The sequence below is a fragment of the Haematobia irritans genome, chromosome 2, assembly GCF_050003625.1.
Source record: "Haematobia irritans isolate KBUSLIRL chromosome 2, ASM5000362v1, whole genome shotgun sequence".
In the NCBI taxonomy this organism is placed as follows: Eukaryota; Metazoa; Arthropoda; class Insecta; order Diptera; family Muscidae; genus Haematobia; species Haematobia irritans.
The window spans coordinates 152184872-152206227 of record NC_134398.1 but is presented as its reverse complement, the minus strand read 5'-3'; the positions used below and the strand labels follow the sequence as shown (position 1 = coordinate 152206227).

At 35.3% G+C, this 21356-nt stretch overlaps 1 protein-coding gene across 1 annotated transcript in view; it reads right to left on the bottom strand.

Moving 5' to 3' along the window:
* Positions 1-5147: 5147 nt before the first annotated feature.
* LOC142226565 (sodium- and chloride-dependent neutral and basic amino acid transporter B(0+)-like) overlaps positions 5148-21356 on the bottom strand; it is a 34421-nt gene continuing 18212 nt past the window's right edge. The window contains exons 6-11 of the mRNA XM_075296645.1: positions 20061-20196; positions 10897-11224; positions 10687-10835; positions 5859-5987; positions 5590-5796; positions 5148-5487 (exon numbers count right to left, since the gene is read on the bottom strand). Coding sequence (XP_075152760.1) covers positions 5209-5487; positions 5590-5796; positions 5859-5987; positions 10687-10835; positions 10897-11224; positions 20061-20196 — 1228 coding nt within the window. The 3' untranslated portion in view covers positions 5148-5208. The remainder of the gene's footprint in view (positions 5488-5589; positions 5797-5858; positions 5988-10686; positions 10836-10896; positions 11225-20060; positions 20197-21356) is intronic.

Genomic DNA, 21356 nt, shown 5'->3' with positions numbered 1-21356 from the left:
AAGCTATGAAAATGCTGCTTTTCAAGCCACAGGTACAGATGGCTTGCCAAACCAGATATTTCTTTGCGAACTTTGACAGTTTTATGTGCTTGAAAATATCTGCTACCTTTCCCCTTCCTTTTGCCGTATAAAACTCCTGTCCCGGAAGCTGCTTGTAGTCGGCTTTGACGTAGGTTTCGTCGTCCATTACCACGCAGTGAATCTTCGTCAGCATCGTCGTGTACAGCTTCCGGGATCGCGCTTTGGCCGTCGTATTTTGTTTATCATCGCGATTTGGAGTCACTACCTTCTTGTAAGTCGATAGTTCGGCTCGTTTTTTGGCTCGATACACGGTTGTAGACGATACACCCAGCTTATTTGCGGCATCTCGGAGAGAGAGAGGTTAGGGTTTCGCTTGAAACTACCGGCAACTCTCTTTGTCGTCTCAGCGGCTTCCGGTTTTCGATTTCCCCCCGATCCAGACTTCCTGGCTGTCGACAGACGTTCCCCAAACACTTTAATTACATTTGTAACGGTTGATTTGGCAACTTTTAGCGATTTTGCCAGCTTTGCGTGCGAGTAGCTCGGATTTTCGCGATGCGCGAGCAAAATTTTGATACGCTGCTCTTCTTGCTTGGACGGCATTTTGACAACTGAAGAGTGAATTCCAATATCAAAATAGGAGCAACATTCTACAAACACACACCTTCAAAATGAAGGGTGTTCAGGTTTTTTAAATGCAAAATTGAAAGAAATACGTCAAGTTTATATTGACCAAATTTTGACCTACACAGAAAAAAATATCACCAAAATATTTCCAATTAAAAAGTTAATTGAAGTTGAAAATTTTTTCAATTAATAAATTAATTGATACAATTAACTTTTTAATCATGATAGAAACATTAAGTTAATTAAGTCAATGATTGAAAATTTTTAAATTTTTAATAAAAAAATTAATTGATACAATTAACTTTTTAATCAAATTCGGAAGACTAATTCCCTTTCACTACCGAAATAAACCTAATGTTAAAAACTTTAATTTTTCTTCTGTTTTTACTTGAACTAACAGCATGTAGAACAAAAATTGCCATTTTGAAAACCTACTTCAAGAGCTATATGAGCTTGTTTTGAAAATTTGATTCTTGAATTGTGACCAAGTGGCCTTATAAGCGCTATTTGGCCTATAATGTCCTTCAAAGTGTGAGCAAAAATACAAAAAAGAACCCGAAAAAGTGTCAACTATAGTTTTGGTATGAATGTCCATTTACTAGAAACATACAGTAGAAAAATTGTCTCAAATTTACGTATTTTTCGTTTATTTCTAAAGAAGTTTACAAAAATGTATTTTGGACCTCACCAATATGGAAAATATTTATAGGTTATTTAGATTACTTTAAAATAACATCGAGAAATAAATCAAAACTAAGGGGAAAAATAGAATTTGGTGTCTTTTTCGAATGTCCTTCAAAGCGGACATCGGTAGTGAAAGGGTTAAAAAAGTGCTGATTTTTTTTTTAAATTTTTAATTAAAAATGTATTTCAAACAATCATTTGTTAATCCAAATAAAAATTCTATGCCAATTCAGAAAGTAATTAAAAATAGTTACCTTTTTTAATTGATAAATTAATTGAGTTTTGCAATCAACATCAATTAAATTTTTAATTGAATCAATTAAAAAATTAATTGAAATTTGCTGAAAAAATCAATAAATGTTTTAATCAAGAATTTTTTCTATGCCCAATTAAAACTGTGATTGATACTATCATTTTCGTGATTGAAGACATTTCAATTAAAAAATTAATTGGATCAATTAATTTGGTGATTGAATCAGAAAATTTTTTTTGTGTGTATCACCCTTTAGCGTATGTCTTGTAACAACCATGCAACAACTACGACTACTCCTTAACAAACATTTTAGGATTTTGTTTTGTTTTTTATATACGAAACAACAAAATAAATGCGTATTTGTCACAATCGTTCTTGTTGTTGTTTTTTTTTAATGAAATATTATTAAACGCCCAGCAAAAAAAGCGTCGCCAAAAAAGTAATGAAAATGTTCTTTTTGGATCCGGAAGTAGTGCAAAATTGACGCAGAAGCGATGAATTTAACATGGGCTTGTCATAGGACGGAAGTCCTCCATTTCAACAGCTGTTGCACTTAATTTGCATCACTTCTTTAGGTGTGATTCGAATTCAATGTTTTGGATGTAAATTAAAAAATTCTGTGATATTTTGTCAAATAAATAATTTTTATAATTTTTTATAATTTGTAATGGATTCTAACGCTTGTCGGAAACGTTTAACCTCAAATATTTTCAAAAATGCACAATTTTTTCAGATTGGATTTAGCATTTTTTTGACAAAATTTAAATAATTTGTACCACTTTATTAATTCTTACTCTGTTTTTAACCTATTTAAAACAAAAAAAGTAAAAATTACCCATTAAAAGTATGAAAAAACCAAGTTATAAAAAATTGAATTAAAATAACTTCCTGGGTAGTTCAAATAAAGAACATCGTTGGGTGTGTATCTTCTGGAAGTGCTTTTAAAGTTGTGCCTTTGGAAGAACTTCCAAATTTCTTTGCTGGGCGTATATGTTGATTTACCTCTTTGAGGTAATTAAGCGAAGTGAATAAATGCCTCACACAGATAAGAATCCCAAAGTGTCAACAATGTAATTACAAAAATTTTATGTTTAGAGACCTTTAAACGCAAATATACAAGAAACAAGTATATACAGCAGTAAATTCGGCCGGGCCGAATTTTAAATACCCACCACCATGAATCAAGTATAATAGTTTACTATGAAAACTCTTCGTCGTAGTGGGTTACTTGATAATATATATAATTGTAGAGGGTTTGATGACAAATCTTCTCCCAAACGAACCAGCTCCCGATGACAAATTTTAAAGATTCTACCTATGAAGACCAGATAAGATTCTGGATTTATGAGAACCAATTTTGTTAGAGTTTTAGAGAAAATATAAACATATCGTGTATATGTTGAAATTACGCCTTGATTTAAAATCTTAAATCTGTAGATTTTTGCGCATTTATTTAAATACGATGAGTAAAATCTGGAACTTTTACTTTCAGTTTGAAGCAATTTTCATGATCAGTGCGCCTGCTATACACACAAAAAAATATCAATTAATTTGATTGTGAATACAATTAAAATTATGTTTAAATTTGAGCTAACGACGTAATTTGTAAATACAATTAAGATTTTAGTCACTTTAGCAACCAATTTTGTTATATCAACAAACATTTTGTTATATTAACAAAAATTTTGTTGAACTTAAAAATTTTCTGTAACAACAATTTATTGTTAGCTCAAAAATTATAATATTATTTTCTGGGTACCCTGAAAGAAGTGTTTTCTTTTTTGAGAAACGTAATTTTAGACAAGCAAAGTTTTCTTTTGACACAAATTTTCGAGACAATCGTTGAATAAACGAAAACACTTTATAAGAAAAAGAAATTTCGTTTGTCTAAAATTTTATTATAGATTACTAATTTCCAGCAAATCGGATAAAAACTACGGATTCTAGAAGCCCAAGAAATAAATCCGGGAGATTGGTGTATATGGGGGCTATACCAAAACATGGACCGATAGGCACCATTTGCTGCTCACATATTTGTGATCTTTAAAATACCTCCAGGGTTTCAATTTCAAACAAATCGGCCAGAAAATATAGTCTCTAGACGTCCAAGAAGTAAAAATCGAGAGATCGGTCTATATGGGGGTTATACCAAAAAATGCACCGATATACCTCAATTTCGGCACTCTTATTTGTGGTCTAAAAATCCCTCTAGATTTCGAATTTCAGGCAAATCATGTAATAAATACAGTTTATTGTAGCTCAAGAATTTCAGGCAAAGCGGATGGTAAATATAGTTTCTAGAAGCCCAAGAAGCAAAATGGGAGATCAGTCTATATGGGGGCTATATCAAAACATGGACGATGAGCACCATTTTCGGCACACCTTTTTATGGTCCTCAAATACCTCTAGATTTCCAATTTCAGGCAAATCGGATGGTAAATATAGTTTCTAGAAGCCCTAAAAGCAAAATCGGGATATCGGTCTATATGGGAGCTATACCAAAACATGGACCGATGAGAACCATTTTCGGCACACCTTTTTATGGTCCTCAAATACCTCTATATTTTCAATTTCAGGCAAATTGGATAAAAACTACGGCTTTTATAGGCCCAAGACTTCAAATCGGGAGGTTGGTTTATATGGGGGCTATATCAAAACATGGACCGATGCGGACCATTTTCGACACACCTCTTTATGGTCCCAAAATACCTTTAGATTTTCAATTTCATACAAATCGGATAGAAAATACTGTTTCTAGACGCGTAAGAAGCAAAATCGGGAGATCTGTCTATATAGGGGCTATACCAAAACATGGACCGATATGGACCATTTTCAACACACCTCTTTATAGTCCCACAATACCTCTAGATTTCCAATTTCAGGCAAATCGGATGGTAAATATAGTTTCTAGACGCCCAAGAAGCAAAATCGGGAGATCGGTCTATATGGGGGCTATATCAAAACATGGACCGATACGAACGATTTTCGACACACCTCCTTATGGTCCTAAAATATCTCTAGATTTTCAATTTCAGACAAATCGGATAGAAAATACTGTTTCTAGACGCCTAAGAAGCAAAATCGGGAGATCGCTCTATATGGGGGCTATACTAAAACATAGACCGATACGGACCATTTTTGACACACCTCTTTATGGTCCCAAAATACCTCTAGATTTCCAATTTCAGGCAAATCTGATAAAAACTACGGTTTTTATAGGCCCAAGACCCCAAATCGGGAGGTCGGTTTATATGGGGACTATATCAAAACTTAGACCGATATAGCCCATCTTCGAACTTGACCTGCCTGCAAACAAAGAACTAATCTGTGCCAAATTTCGGGACGATAGCGCCATTATTGAAGGCTGTAGCGTGATTACAACAGACAGACAGACGGACAGACGGCCATGCTTATATCGTCTTAGAATTTCTCACTGATCAAGAATATATATACTTTATATAGCCGGAAATCGATATTTCGATGTGTTACAAACGGAGTGACAAACTTATTATACCCCCGTCACCATTTTATGGTGGTGGGTATAAAAATGAGATTGAAACAATTAAATAATAAATTGTATATGTTTACATTTATTAACTGATTCATGAGATACAATTTTGTGTTTATGCTTCATCTTTTACTTCACTTAGTGTATGAGTGATATCCACACTTCCAATTGCTGCCTCATATTTTTCTTTATATTCGCCCTCTATGGGGAACCAGTCGGTGGGACGACAACATCTGAAGAATCTAGTTTTCATAGTACCCATGGATTGAGACATTTGATAGATTGCGAAACCTGGTATACTCAGCCATGGAATGACAATGAATACTATTGCCAGCAGATCGAAAGCAATAGGTACCGATTCGTGCTCATAGAATGATATTATGAAACCTTCAATCTGAAATTAAAAAAAAAAAAAAAATAAATAAATAAAATTATAATAAGCTTGAGCTGATATCTCGTATTCAAAAATCTATTTTCGAAAAAATAAAGTACTTACGATAGCTAAAATCAAGCCAATCGGTGCTACAAATCTCAAAATATTAATACTCCATGTGGAAAAGCGATATTCTGTCATAAATTGAAAATCACGTTGGAAACGCTCCCTTCCATAAATCCAGAGTACGATCACTATCAGCATTAGATATATAGCGGATTGTGTTATTAGAGTATCTATGGCAATTGTACTGAAATGGGTTAAACCGTACTGAAATAAGAAATGAGAGTGATTTTACTCTAGATCCTCTTAAATCTAATTAGAAATAATACATTTGAGCTGAAGAATATTGATAAGGCTATTAGAAGGAACAAGAGACCAACTGTTATATCCGTTCTTTTCTCTCTAAAAATAGCAAACTCATCGAAAAAGGAGGTTAGAATCGAAAAAAGTTGAAGGACCTGAAAAATAAAAAAAAAAACAGAAGAAAATAAGACAAATAAAATAAATGATTGCTTGAAGATGAGAATTACGAAAAGATGCTAACATATTCTATAAACGTATAGGTGAATAAGTGGAGATTTTACTTTATTTTGTGTCAGGCATTTGTGATTCACACATGGAATATAAACAAAAATAATATCTACGGCCCGTCGCTCAGAACTAGTGCAGAATATAACCCACACTAAAAAATAGTTAACTTGAACCAAAAGATTTTCACCTTCGTTTAAGAATTTTAGATATGATAGCGAGCCAGAGGTGCGGCTTCTTAAAAATTTTTTAGGAAGCTACCAACCTTTAAATGTATTCTCTAAAAATTAAAAGTCGGATAAAATTATCAATTACACGGATGAAAAAGGCTGTTTTTCATATGTTTGGTATAAACATTATATGTTTGGAACACAAATTTTTAAACACAATATTTTTGAGTGCAACCATATAATGTTCATAAACTAGCATAACATGTTTGGGACATATATGTTAATATGTTAGAACATATTATGTTTGGGACATAAAATGTTTGTAAATATAATATGCTTGGATGCAAACATATATTAATTTAGAAATAGCCTATAAACATATATGTGTTTAGTAGCTTGGAGCGCTATTTAACAGGGAGCGATATTGAATTAAGTTGGTGGTTGTTGCTTGTTATTACAAAATTAACATTTTATTTTTCCTTGGGCAATTGATCAGCTACTTCTTTGATCCTTACAAACTGTGTGGTCCGCTGTTCGAATCCCCGTCCGGCAAAAGGTAAAATTAAAATAAAAAAAATCATAAAATTGAATAGTTTCTTCTACAATGTTTGTATTACAGAAAAAGGTGCTAAGAACTAAAAAATCTCGTGGAAGTGAGAAAGATGTGGGGGAATATACAATTGGGCAGAAACAAAATTTTGAGCATTCAGGTCGAAAACCTATGTTGTTAGCACCTATATTACCTGTTTATTTTCATAATTCGTTATGATTGTAAATATATAAATAAATAAATAAAATTTTGAGCACAATATTGTTTGGGAGAATTTTTTTAAGCATATAATATTTTTGGGTGCAAAATGCTTCCAAACATATTATATGTTCACATAATAACATATTGTTTTTTGGAAGACAACATTATTGAATTTGGATGCAAAAATACAAAATGTTTGGAACTTAGACTACCCAAACATATATTGTTTAGACTAATATGCTTTCAAACATATTATATATTGGAAGAGATCAAACATATAAATGTTTGGGCAATACCCAAAAATGTATATGCTTGAAGCAAAATATGTTTGGGAGTATATGTTACAGAAGCGATTTTTTGTGAGCGTGTATCGAGTATTCATTTTCTTTTTATGATATACTAATTGAAACCAGGGTTGGCCTGTCGCAAACTGTGACTTTTGTGACATACGTTTACGACGATATAATACGTATGTCGCAAAAGTCGTAAACCTAATGTAAACAAGAATATAAGGCCGTAAGTTCGTAAGTTCCACAATCGAATTAATTGGGTTGTGGTATCTTAAAACTTCTTAACATCGTTTTCTAAATTGTGAGGTAGTCCATACGTGGTATATATTAGACAAAAAAGGTATGTATAGGTAAGAATATAAATAATTACGAATCGATATGGACTTGGGTACGTAGAGAGCCAGAATTGAAATATGGGGGTCGCTTATATGGGGGCTATATACAATTATGAACTTGATATGGACCAATTTTTGTGTGATTGAGATCGATTTATCTGAGGGATCGGTTTATATGGGGGCTATATATGATTATGGACTGATATGGTTAAATATCATATACTACCACCACGTACCAAATTTCAACCAGATCGGATGAATTTTGCTTCTCCAAAAGGCACCGGAGGTCAAGTGTGGTGATCGGTTTATATGGGGGCTATATATAATTATGGACGGATGTAGACCAATTTTTGCATGGTGATTAGACACCATATACTAACACCATGTAGCAAATTTCAGGCGGATCGGATGAAATTTGCTTATCTTAGAGGCTCCGCAAGCCAAATCGGGGGATCGGTTTATATGGGGGCTATATATAATTATGGACCGATGTGGACCAATTTTTGAACGTTTGTTAGAGACCATATACTAACACAATGTACCAAATTTCAGCCAGATCGGATGAAATTTGCTTCTCTTAGAGGCCTCGCAAGCCAAATTTGGGGGTCCGTTTATATGGGGGCTATACGTAAAAGTGGACCGATATGGCCCGTTTGCAATACCATCCGACCTACATCAATAACAACTACTTGTGCCAAATTTCGAGTCAATAGCTTGTTTCGTTCGGAAGTTAGCGTGATTTCAACAGACGAACGGACGGACGGACATGTTCAGATCGACTCAGAATTTCACCACCATCCAGAATATATATAATTTATGGGGTCTAAGAGCAATATTTCGAGGTGTTACAAACGGAATGACAAAGTTAATATACCCCCATCATATGGTGGAGGATATAATAATATCTACGGCCCGTCGCTCAGAACTAGTGCAGAATATAACACACACTAAAAAATCCCAGCAAAAAAAGAGCTTCCCAAAAAGTAGTTCGGATCCCCAATCTGTGATTCGGAAGTAGTGCAAACTTGGATCTTCTCCAATGAATTTTACATGGGCTTGTCATAGGACGGAAGTACTCCCTGTTTGGATCCTTTGCATTGCTTTAGATGTTGTGCTCTGGAAGTTAATTTGAATGAAGAAATTTAAAAAGCGAAAAAAAATTTTTTTTCAGCCAATTTCACTTTTTTTCATCCATATATTTTATTACACTATTATTTCCCTATTATCTAATTTTTACAATTTGGCACCATAACAGAACACACTAGCACTCTCAGCCACAAACGCCAGTGAACATAAAGCGTCGAAAAGTCAATTCAAATGGTTGTGATATGATCGTAATACGACACCAAGGAATAACATTCTAATTGCTTCTCGAGATGTTCTTTATTAGTATGAACAAAAACATAAGAAACGCAGGTTCAAATCTCACCAGCGGCAATTTTTTATCAAATATTTTTCTAAAAAAATATTTTTTTATGTTATGCATCGTTTTTATTTTTTATTTTCGGCATATATTTTCTTATAAATATATTTTTTCCATTAAAAATCAACAAACAAAAATTAAAAATTCTCGTAATTTGCAAAACCTTCTCAAAAGAACTTCCATGGAAGCGAAAAAGTCAAATGGCACAGGTTGAAATTCCAGCGGGGATGAAATTTATTTTTTATTATTATTATTTTTTTTTATTTTTTTATTTATTTTCTATTTTTTTAATTTTTTTATTAGTTTTCTATTATTTTGTAAAATTTAATTGTCCAAAATTTGCATATAAAATAGCCTGATTGCGTTCTTTCTAATACTTGTCCACAAGGACTGCATCGGAAGTAGAAAAAAATCATTGAGGGATCCCAAGATGCGCTTTAGAAGAAATGTTTGTGTACTTGTCCAAAAGGACTGCATCGGAAGTGGAAAAAAATCATTGGGGGATCCCGCGATGCTCTTTAGAAGAAATGTTTGTGGACTTGTCCAAAAGGACTGCATCGGAAGTTGGAAAAACTCGATGGGGGATTCTGGGATGGGCTTTAAAAGAAATGTTTGTGGAACAACTTCCAATTTTTTTTGCTGGGAATAGTTTACTTGAACCAAAAGATTTTCACCTTCGTTTAAGAATTTTAGATGTAATAGCGAGCCAGAGGTGCGGTGGCATATTTTCAATACCATCCGCTCTACGCCGATAACAAATATATGTGCAAAGTTTCAAATCGAACGGACGGACGGATAACATAACATAACACTTTATTGCTTAAAAAAGAAATACATTTCAACTTGTCAACTACAAAAAAGTTCAAGCTAACCGAAGAACCTTGGTCCAACTTTCCAAAAAGTCGGGCGAGCCCCACACACCCCTGGCCCAAATATTAACAAATAGGTACCCCATATTAATTTCATAATTAATTTAATTTCATACCGGAATTAAACCATGCAAAAATTAATCGATCGGTCCATAATTAAATATTTCCGCCAACATTACCCAATTCGCAGATTTGAAATCCGGAGCCTTTTGGAAGGTTAGGTTAGGTTATGTGGCAGCCCGATGTATCAGGCTCACTTAGACTATTCAGTCCATTGTGATACCACAGTGGTGAACTTCTCTCTTATCACTGAGTGCTGTGCGATTCCATGTTAAGCTCAATGACAAGGGATCTCCTTTCTATAGCCGAGTCCGAACGGTGTTCGTTTGGAAGAGTAAATTTAATCTGAACCATATGCCCTCTATTAACCCTCTAACGCCAAAAGAAAACTTAGTTGAAACTGTTCAAGAGGCTTTGCAGCATATACTGAGTTTTACCGTATAAATTTTTCTTGTTTAGTTTTCTTACTTTGGTGTCGTTAACATTGAATATTTAATCAGCTGGCAAAAAAATGGGGCATTAGAGGGTTAACCGTACAAAAATTAGTCCATATCGGTTCATAATTATATATTGCTTCTGTATAAACCGACCCCCCAAGATCTCGCTTCTGAAGCCCCATGGAAGAACAAATTTCATCCGACCCGGTTGAAATTTGGTCCTCCCGCTTTTAATATATGTTATGCGGTGATCTCTGATACTTGTGAATTTATGTGTTTCATAATGTTTCTTACCATCACAATCATACTAGACAAGAATAACATGAAGTAAAATAATATCGACCATAGGTTGGCCCAAGGCATATGCTCAATTACACTGGCACTTGATAGATAAATAGTCCAAAAGCTATCAGCACCTATGAAATAGTCTCCATCGGCCTTTTCTGAAAAATTTGAATTTGAATTATTTGTGTCAGTTTTTTTTATAGATTTTTCATAAATTACCATAGAAAAATGCTTCTGATAGTTTTGCCAATAAGTCCAAACCAAATGTTACAGCGAATTGTCCGAAAACAATTAAGCAACTAGATTTTATGATGTTTGTATTGAATTTATTGAAGCTGGATAGCGATATGATCATACCCCAGCCCGGGCCAAGAGCCGATAGACCAAGTACAGGTATGGCTGCAAACATATTGATTATATGTTCTTTTGGTAGCTGGAACATATAGCTGTATACATTAGCACCACCCGGTAAAAAGCTGAATGCAAGTATGAAAAATGCCATAAGACCCAAAACGATCCAAAGAGAGTATCGTATGATAAGGCCAATCTGGAAACAAAAACGAGTAAGCGATTGTGGTGGTTTCATCCAAATTCTATTTGAACATTTTAATTTAATTTAGTTTAAAACTTTTTTCTACCGCAAATATGTTTTTATACCCACCACCATAAAATGGTGACGGGGGTATAATAAGTTTGTCATTCCGTTTGTAACACATCGAAATATCGATTTCCGACTATATAAAGTATATATATATTCTTGATCAGGGAGAAATTCTAAGACGATATAAGCATGTCCGTCTGTCTGTCTGTCTGTTGTAATCACGCTACAGCCTTCAATAATGGCGCTATCGTCCCGAAATTTGGCACAGATTAGTTTTTTGTTTGCAGGCAGGTCAAGTTCGAAGATGGGCTATATCGGTCTAAGTTTTGATATAGTCCCCATATAAACCGACCTCCCGATTTGGGGTCTTGGGCCTATAAAAACCGTAGTTTTTATCAGATTTGCCTGAAATTGGAAATCTAGAGGTATTTTAGGTGTGTCAAAAATGGTCCGTATCGGTCTATGTTTTAGTATAGCCCCCATATAGAGCGATCTCCCGATTTTGCTTCTTAGGCGTCTAGAAACAGTATTTTCTATCCGATTTGTCTGAAATTGAAAATCTAGAGGTATTTTAGGACCATAAGGAGGTGTGTCGAAAATCGTTCGTATCGGTCCATGTTTTGATATAGCCCCCATATAGACCGATCTCCCGATTTTGCTTCTTGGGCGTCTAGAAACTATATTTACCATCCGATTTGCCTGAAATTGGAAATCTCGAGGTATTGTGGGACTATAAAGAGGTGTGTCGAAAATGATCCATATCGGTCCATGTTTTGATATTGCCCCCATATAAACCAACCTCCCGATTTGGAGTCTTGGACCTATAAAAACCGTAGTTTTTATCCAATTTGCCTGAAATTGGAAATATAGAGGTATTTGAGGACCATAAAAAGGTGTGCCGAAAATGGTGCTCATCGGTCCATGTTTTGATATAGCCCCCATAGAGACTGATTTCCCGATTTTGCTTCTTGGGCTTCTAGAAACTATATTTACCATCCGCTTTGCCTGAAATTCTTGAGCTATAATAAACTGTATTTATTACATGATTTGCCTGAAATCTAGAGGTATTTTTAGATTACAAATAAGAGTGCCGAAATTGAGGTATATCGGTCCATATTTTGGTATAACCCCCATATAGACTGATCTCTCGATTTTTACTTCTTGGACGTCTAGAGACTATATTTTCTGGCCGATTTGTTTGAAATTGAAAATCTGGAGATATTTTAAGATCACAAATATGTGAGTAGTAAATGGTGCCTATCGGTCCATGTTTTGGTATAGCCCCCATATATACCGATCTCCCGGCTTTATTTCTTGGGCTTCTAGAATCCGTAGTTTTTATCCGATTTGCTGGAAATTAGTAATCTATAATAAAATTTTAGACAAACGAAATTTCTTTTTCTTATTAAGTGTTTTCGTTTATTCAACGATTGTCTCTAAAATTTGTGTCAAAAGAAAACTTTGCTTGTCTAAAATTACGTTTCTTAAAAACGAATACACTTCTTTCAGGGTATAGCAGGCGCACTGATCATGAAAATTGCTTCAAACTGAAAGTAAAAGTTCCAGATTTTACTCATCGTATTTAAATAAATGCGCAAAAATCTACAGATTTAAGATTTTAAATCAAGGCGTAATTTCAACATATACACGATATGTTTATATTTTCTCTAAAACTCTAACAAAATTGGTTCTCATAAATCCAGAATCTTATCTGGTCTTCATAGGTAGAATCTTTAAAGTTTGTCTTCGGGAGCTGGCTCGTTTGGAGAAGACTTGTCATCAAACCCCCTACAATTCTATATATTATCAAGTAACCCACTACGACGAAGAGTTTTCATAGTAAACTATTATACTTGATTCATGGTGGTGGGAATTTAAAATTCGGCCCGGCCGAATTTACTGCTGTATATACTTGTTTTTTTACCCTAGACCACATAGTGGTCTCGGTGGTATAACTTTGATCTGCCAAAAAATGTGCCTACCAGATTGATTTTATATCCTGTAAAATAAATATCGATCAATTCAGAATAACCTCCTGTGTCGATTTAGCCTTTGGTGTCCGTCCGTCCTTGTATTTGGTGCTCGCAGGATTTCGGTGGCATTTATTAACCGATTTTGTTGAAATTTTTTTGGCACAAAGACGAACGCTATTGAATTTGGTTTAAATTTTACACATAGCTCCAAATAACAGGTTGGCTGATAAGTCCCCGGTCTGACACATATATGGCGTCGCTAGTATTAAATGCATATTATTTTTATATAGTGCCAACCTTCAAATGATTCGTGTCAAAATTTGACGTCTGTAAGTCAATTAGTTTGTGAGATAGAGCGTCTTTTGTGAAGCAACTTTTGTTATTGTGAATAAAATGGAAAAAAAAGGAATTTCGTGTTTTGATAAAATACGGTGGAAGCAAAAACTTGGCTTGATTATGAGTTTCCGGACTCTGCCCCCAGGGAAATCAACAATAACTGATTGGTATGCAAAATTCAAGCGTGGTGAAATGGTCCACTGTGAACGCAGTGGACACCCGAAAGAGGTGGTTACCGACGAAAACATCAAAAAAAAATCCACAAAATGATTTTGAATGACAATAAAATGAAGTTGATCGAGATAGCAGAGGCCTTTAAGATATCAAGGGAACGTGTTGGTCATATCATTCATCAATATTTGGATATGCGGAAGCTCTGTGCAAAATGGGTGCCGCGCGAGCTCACATTTGACCGAAAACAACAACGTGTTGATGATTCTGAGCGGTGTTTGGAGTTGTTAACTCGTAATACACCCGAGTTTTTCCGTCGATATGTGAGAATGGATGAAACATGGCTCCATCACTACACTCCTGAGTCCAATCGACAGTCGGCTGAGTGGACAGCGACCGGTGAACCGTCTCCGAAGCGTGGAAAGACTTAAAAGTCCGCTGGCAAAGTAATGACCTCTATTTTTTGGGATGCGCATGGAATAATTTTTATCGATTATCTTGAGAAGGGAAAAACCATCAACAGTGACTATTATATGGCGTTATTGGAGCGTTTGAAGGTCGAAATCACGGCAAAACGGCCCCATATGAAGAAGAAACCAGTAAGGAAAGTCTAAAGTCGGGCGGGGCCGACTATATTATACCCTGCACCACTTTGTAGATCTAACTTTTCGATACCATATCACATCCGTCAAATGTGTTGGGGGCTATATATAAAGGTTTGTCCCAAATACATACATTTAAATATCACTCGATCTGAACAGAATTTGATAGACTTCTACAAAATCTATAGACTCAAAATTTAAGTCGGCTAATGCACTAGGGTGAACACAATGTTAGTAAAAAAAAAATATGGGAAACGTTTAAATCTGAAGCAATTTTAAGGAAACTTCGAAAAAGTTTATTTATGATTTATCGCTCGATATATATGTATTAGAAGTTTAGGAAAATTAGAGTCATTTTTACAACTTTTCGACTAAGCAGTGGCGATTTTACAAGGAAAATGTTGGTATTTTGACCATTTTTGTCGAAATCAGAAAAACATATATATGGGAGCTATATCTAAATCTGAACCGATTTCAACCAAATTTGGCACGCATAGCTACAATGCTAATTCTACTCCCTGTGCAAAATTTCAACTAAATCGGAGTTAAAAATTGGCCTCTGTGGTCATATGAGTGTAAATCGGGCGAAAGCTTTATATGGGAGATATATCCAAATCTGAACCGATTTCAAGCAAATTTAGCACGCATAGTTACAACGCTAATTCTACTCCTTATGCAAAATTTCAACTAAATCGGAGCAAAAAATTGGCCTCTGTGGGCAAATGAGTGTACATCGGGCGAAAGCTATATATGGGAGCTATATCTAAATCTGAACCGATTTTGCTGATATTTTGCAAGTTTTTCGAGAGTCATAAAATATTCGGATGTACGGAATTTGAGGAAGATCGGTTGATATACACGCCAATTATGACCAGATCGGTGAAAAATATATATGGCAGCTATATCTAAATCTGAACCGATTTTTTCCAAAATCAATAGGGATCGTCTTTTAGCCGAAACAGGACCCTATACCAAATTTTAGGACAATCGGACCAAAACTGCGAGCTGTACTTTGCACACAAAAATACATCAACAGACAGACAGACAGACAGACAGACGGACAGACAGACAGACGGACATCGCTAAATCGACTCAGAATTTAATTCTAAGCCGATCCGTATACTAAAAGGTTGGTCTATGATTACTCCTTCTTGGCGTTACATACAAATGCACAAACTTATTATACCCTGTACCACAGTAGTGGTGAAGGGTATAAAAAGTGTTGTTCCACCAAGACAACGCACCGTGCCACAAGTCATTGAGAACGATGGCAAAAATTCATGAATTGGGCTTCGAATTGCTTCCCTACCCACCGTATTCTCCAGATCTGGCCCCCAGCGACTTTTTCTTGTTATCAGACCTCAAAAGGATGCTCGCAGGGGAAAAAATTTGGCTGCAATGAAGAGGTGATCGCCGAAACTGAGGCCTATTTTGAGGCAAAACGGAAGGAGTACTACCAAAATGGTATCAAAAAATTGGAAGGTCGTTATAATCGTTGTATCGCTCTTGAAGTGAACTATGTTGAATAATAAAAACGAATTTTGACAAAAAATGTGTTTTTCTTTGTTAGACCGGGGACTTATCAGCCAACCTGTTATATATGTATCGCCCTATTTCGACAAATGGGGTCACCTTGCGCTTCTTTTTTAACCGATCGTCGTCAAATTTGGCACAAAGTAATCAATAAAATTGCATCGTCCTTTAGATATAGCTCCCATATACAGTGCTGTTCAAAACATTTGCAACCATATTTACTGTTAAAAATAAACCGTAGTTATAATGAAAATAAAAATATTAAAACCAAAATTTTAATGCAATGTTGTTGCTTACTATGTCAATTTGAAAGATTCAAGGAAATAACGGAATTTTATTTTAAAATTGGAGTTTTCGCCTGTTCAAAACAGTTGCAATTAATATTAAGTGTCACATATAAATAATGGTTTTGTAACTTTTAATGTTAATACTTGATACTAAAGCCATGCCATTTGATTACTTCTGCGCAACTTTTTGCCATTGGTTAGGATTAAATGGTCAATGATAACCTATGGTTCAGGTCCAAATAGATTTCGTAAGCCTTTTGCATTTCGTACCAAAAATTTCGGTTTACATTTTTTCAAAGATTGTTTTATGACTTTTTTACTTCAGGCGACTGAACAAGCTAGTCAAGCACCCGTAATTTTTCATCCATTGTTTTACCCCGTTACACGTGTACTAGGGGTCATGATCGCGCTGAATAATCGATGCGGACGGCATTTTCCGGAATGCTTACGGCAATATCACATGAGACAAAATGTTTTTGTAGACTTCCGACAGCATAATACCCTCGACTCTATAAATCGGGCCAATAACTTGTCCAGAAAAATATCCCCAGACCATAATATTGGTCCCACCATGATTGACGTAACTTTTTGCATTTCTTGGATTAAGGCTTTCTTGGCAGCCTTCGTACTAAATTTCTACCATCCGATCCAGGCAAGTTAAATTTTGAGTCGTCGGAAAATATAGCACATATTTACTGCTCCTGAGGCCATTTAAGGTACTTTTGTGAAAATTGAAGGCGCGCTACCCTACTGTTTATAACTCGAGACGCAGTTGGTTTTTATACCCTCCACCATAGGATGGGGGGTATATTAACTTTGTCATTCCGTTTGTAACACATCGAAATATTGCTCTAAGACCCCATAAAGTATATATATTCTGGGTCGTGGTGAAATTCTGAGTCGATCCGCGCACGTCCGTCCGTCCGTCCGTCCGTCTCTTGAAATCACGCTAACTTCCGAACGAAACAAGCTATTGACTTGAAACATGGCACAATTAGTTGTTATTGATGTAGGTCGGAAGGTATTGCAAATGGGCCATATCGGTCCACTTTTACGTATAGCCCCTATATAAACGTACCCCCAAATTTGGCTTGCGGATCCTCTAAGAGCAGCAAATTTCATCCGATCCGGCTGAAATTTGGTACATGGTGTTAGTATATGGTCTGTAACAATCACGCAAAAATTGGTCCACATCGGTCCATAATTATATATAGCCCCCATATAAACTGATCCCCCGATTTGGCTTGCGGAGCCTCTAAGAGAAGCAAATTTCATCCGATCCAGCTGAAATTTGGTACATGGTGTAGGTATATGTGCTCTAATGACCATGCAAAAATTGGTCCACATCGGTCCATAATTATATAAGCCCCCATATAAATGGATCACCAGATTTGACCTCCGGAGCCTCTTGGAAGACCAAAATTCATCTGACTCAGTTGAAATTTGGTACGTGGTGTTAGTATATGCGCTCTAACATCCATGCAAAAATTGGTTCACATCGGTCTATAATTATATAGCCCCCATATAAACCGATCTCCCTATTTGACTTGGGGAGCCTCTAAGAGAAGCAAATTTCATCCGATCCGGCTGAAATTTGGTACATGGTGTAGGTATATGAGCTCTAATGACCATGCTAAAATTGGTCAACATCGGTCCTTAATATGTATAGCCGCCATATAAACCGATCACCAGATTTGTCCTCCGGAGCCTCTTGGAAGACCAAAATTCATCTGATTCAGTTGAAATTTGGTACGTGGTGTTAATATATGGCCTCAAACACCCATGAAAAAATTTGTCGAAATCGGTCCATAATTATATATAGACCCCATATAAACCGATCCCCATATTTGAACTCCGGAGCCCCTTGGAAGAGCCAAATTCATCCGATTCGGTTGAAATTTGGTACGATGTGGCAGTATATGATATTTAACAACCATGCCAAAAGTGGTCCATATCAGTCCATAATCATACACGCAAAGAAAAAAACGTTTGGAAAACGTGTACCGAAAACGTTTTTCTTTTGTTAGAGTTTTTTGAATTGCTTCGAAAATTTTAAACTTTTATCACCAAAAAAATTCGTTTGTTTCAAAATTTTTATTGTTTCAATAAAAAAAGTTATTTTTGAAATAACAACACAGTCCATTTCGTTTATATCAAACACTGTTCTTTTCTGACTTTAGGTCTTTAATAAGACACATTTTACAGTTCAAAATTTAATATAGTACAATGTAATGTTGAACATTTTTTCGGAATCTTCCGAATATATCTGGAATATATGTAAAAAAAAAGCAAAAAAAAAACTTTGGCCGAAGCAGGGATCGAACCCACGACCCTTGGCATGAGAGTCGGACGTAGCTACCACTGCTCCACGGTGCCAAACTAAATGTTTGTTTCTGTTAAATAAACTTTGTTTATTCGGTTCGTGGGCGCCGCAAGCTATGCTATATAAATATAACTTATATGGATATTTATCTATTGATGACCATAACAGGTACATAGCTCAGTGGTTAGTGTGTTGGCTTACAATGTGCATGGTCCGCGGTTCGATTCTCCGTCCAGGCGAAAGGTAAAAAAAATTTTAAAATTTATAAAATCGTATAATTTCTTCTACATTGTTGGTATTACAGGAAAAGGTGTTAAGAACTAAAAATCCTCGTGGATGTGAGAAAGATGTGAGGGACAATGCAATTAGCAAGAAAATAATGTTTTTTTTTGAGATAGTCTTTATGAAATTGTTTTCACATCCTGGAAAAGAATAAACGTTTATCACAAAAAGTATATACTGTTCTTCCAAATACACTTCCTTACAGCGAAAAGCAAATGAGAAACGAACTTTGTTTGTCTAAAATTTCGTTTGGGAGGAAGGAATTATTTTTTTGCGTGTATATAGCCCGATATAAACCGATCCCGAGATTTGATTTTGGATGGAGCCTCTTGAACTAGGTCCATATCGGTCTATAGTTATATATAGCCCTCAGATAAATCGATCCCCAATCACACAAAAATTGGTCCATACCAAGTTCATAATTATTATATTTCAATTCTGGCTCTCTACGTATCGTGCAAAAAGTTCATATCGATTCGAAATTATTTGTAGACTTATCTGTACATAACTTTTTTGTCTGATATATACCACCTATGGATTAACTCACAATTTATAAAAAATTTAGAAATTGTGGATAACAGTCTTTCGTAGAAGTTTCTACGCAATCCATGGTGGAGAGTACATAAGATTCGGCATGGCCGAACTTACGGCCGTATATACTTGTTGCATATTGTACTCTTCCGAAATTCATTTTTGTGATACCTCAACTTTAAAATCATCGATATTTTGTTTTTTATGTTGATTATGCTTATTGCCGGTAATTTTATCGAATTATTAAAAAAAATAGAGCATTAAGGCCTATGGCGACAGTTTATGGCCAAATTAAGCAATGAACTTAACGATATTCTTACAATACCATTTTTTTACATTTAATCCATCTTCTTATAGGTCCTTATAACTATTACTGGTAAAAAATACAAAAAATAATGCCTTTAAAGAAGAAAATATTACAGGGTGATAGGTAGTTGAAAATGTTTTGAACAGGTAGAATCATACGATTCTTTACCTTTCGTGAAATATCAATTTTTAATAACAGCCCATTCATTTTCCCAATTAGAATTTGGAAATAACACTCCGTAAAGATTATTTTTTAAGTGAAAGCGACACAATAAAGTTATTATGGGAGATATACCTAGATTAGGTTCATGGTAGGCCTAGTTGCAAACGTTTTGAACAGCACTGTATATGTATTGCCGAATTTTCCGAATTTACCACCTTCGGCTTTAAATTATAAAATATAAAATGATATTTGATATTTGATATAGTTAGATGTACCGTTTCTGTTTGGAAAAATTTGAAAACAATCACTGTCATTATGGTCCAAACCAACAAGGCACATATAATAAGTTGCCAAGACATGGAGAATTCATTGTCCCCGTAAGTGAATAATTCTGCATCGTGAAACATATATCTGGAATTAAAAAATAAGTAAATTAAAAATATAAAAGAATAATAATAAAATATCGGAAATAACATATAATTTTAGAATCTGTTTAGATTTGTGCGAATTGGGACGAATTATGGCTCTCAAATTGCCGACACAGTAGAGGTGGAGATAACATTGATGTTACTATCGATGTTTTGGCATTTTTGTAAACATTGATTTTTTATAACGACCATCGATGTTTTCGTTGTCTCTCTAAAAAATTAAAAAGTTGAAAGAGAACACAGAGGAAATCGATGTTTTGGAGGAACTAAAGGAACTCTTGCTCCATTTCAAGATGCAACTGTGGCTATTTCCGGAAGCAAAAATTCAATTTCTCTTGTCATTCCTCTAACATGCAAACTTCATCAAAAAAGACTAAATCTTAAAACTCCACAAGGTCTCTTTGCCTTCACAACTATAAGTTGCCGTTTAATTGATAGATTTGCACACTACGAAACACGCACTGTTCCTCGGGTAGCAACTCTAATAGATCCTCGTTTTAAAGGATATGGTTTTTAATCAATTTTAAATGGTGATCAGGCAGTTAAAGCTTTGGAGCAAGAGATGTACACCGTTTTGTCGAAAACTCAACGGGAACAGCCAATGCCAACCACATCTTCCTAATAACCGAATTTTTCGTTTTTGCAAAACTAAATTAAAACGAAAGTAAAATCATCTGATCCGGCTGAAATTTGGTACATGGTGTTAATATATGGTCTCTAACAACCATGCGAAAATTGGTCTACATCGGTCCATAATTATATATAGCCCCCATATAAACCGATCCCCCGATTTGGCTTGCGGAGCCTCTAAGAGAAGCAAATTTCATCCGATCCGGCTGAAATTTGGTACATGGTGTTGGTATATGTTCTCTAATGACCATGCAAAAATTGGTCCATATCGGTCCATAAGTATATATAGCCCCCATATAAACCGATCTCCCGATTTGGTTTGCGGAGCCTCTAAGAGAAGCAATATTCATTCGAGCAGGCTGAAATTTAGTACGTGGTGTTAGTATATGGTCTCTAACAACCATGCAAAAATTGGTCCATATCGGTCCATAATTACATATAGGCCCCATATGAACCGATCCCCCGATTTGGCTTGCGGAGCCTCTAAGAGAACCAAATTTCATCCGATCTGGC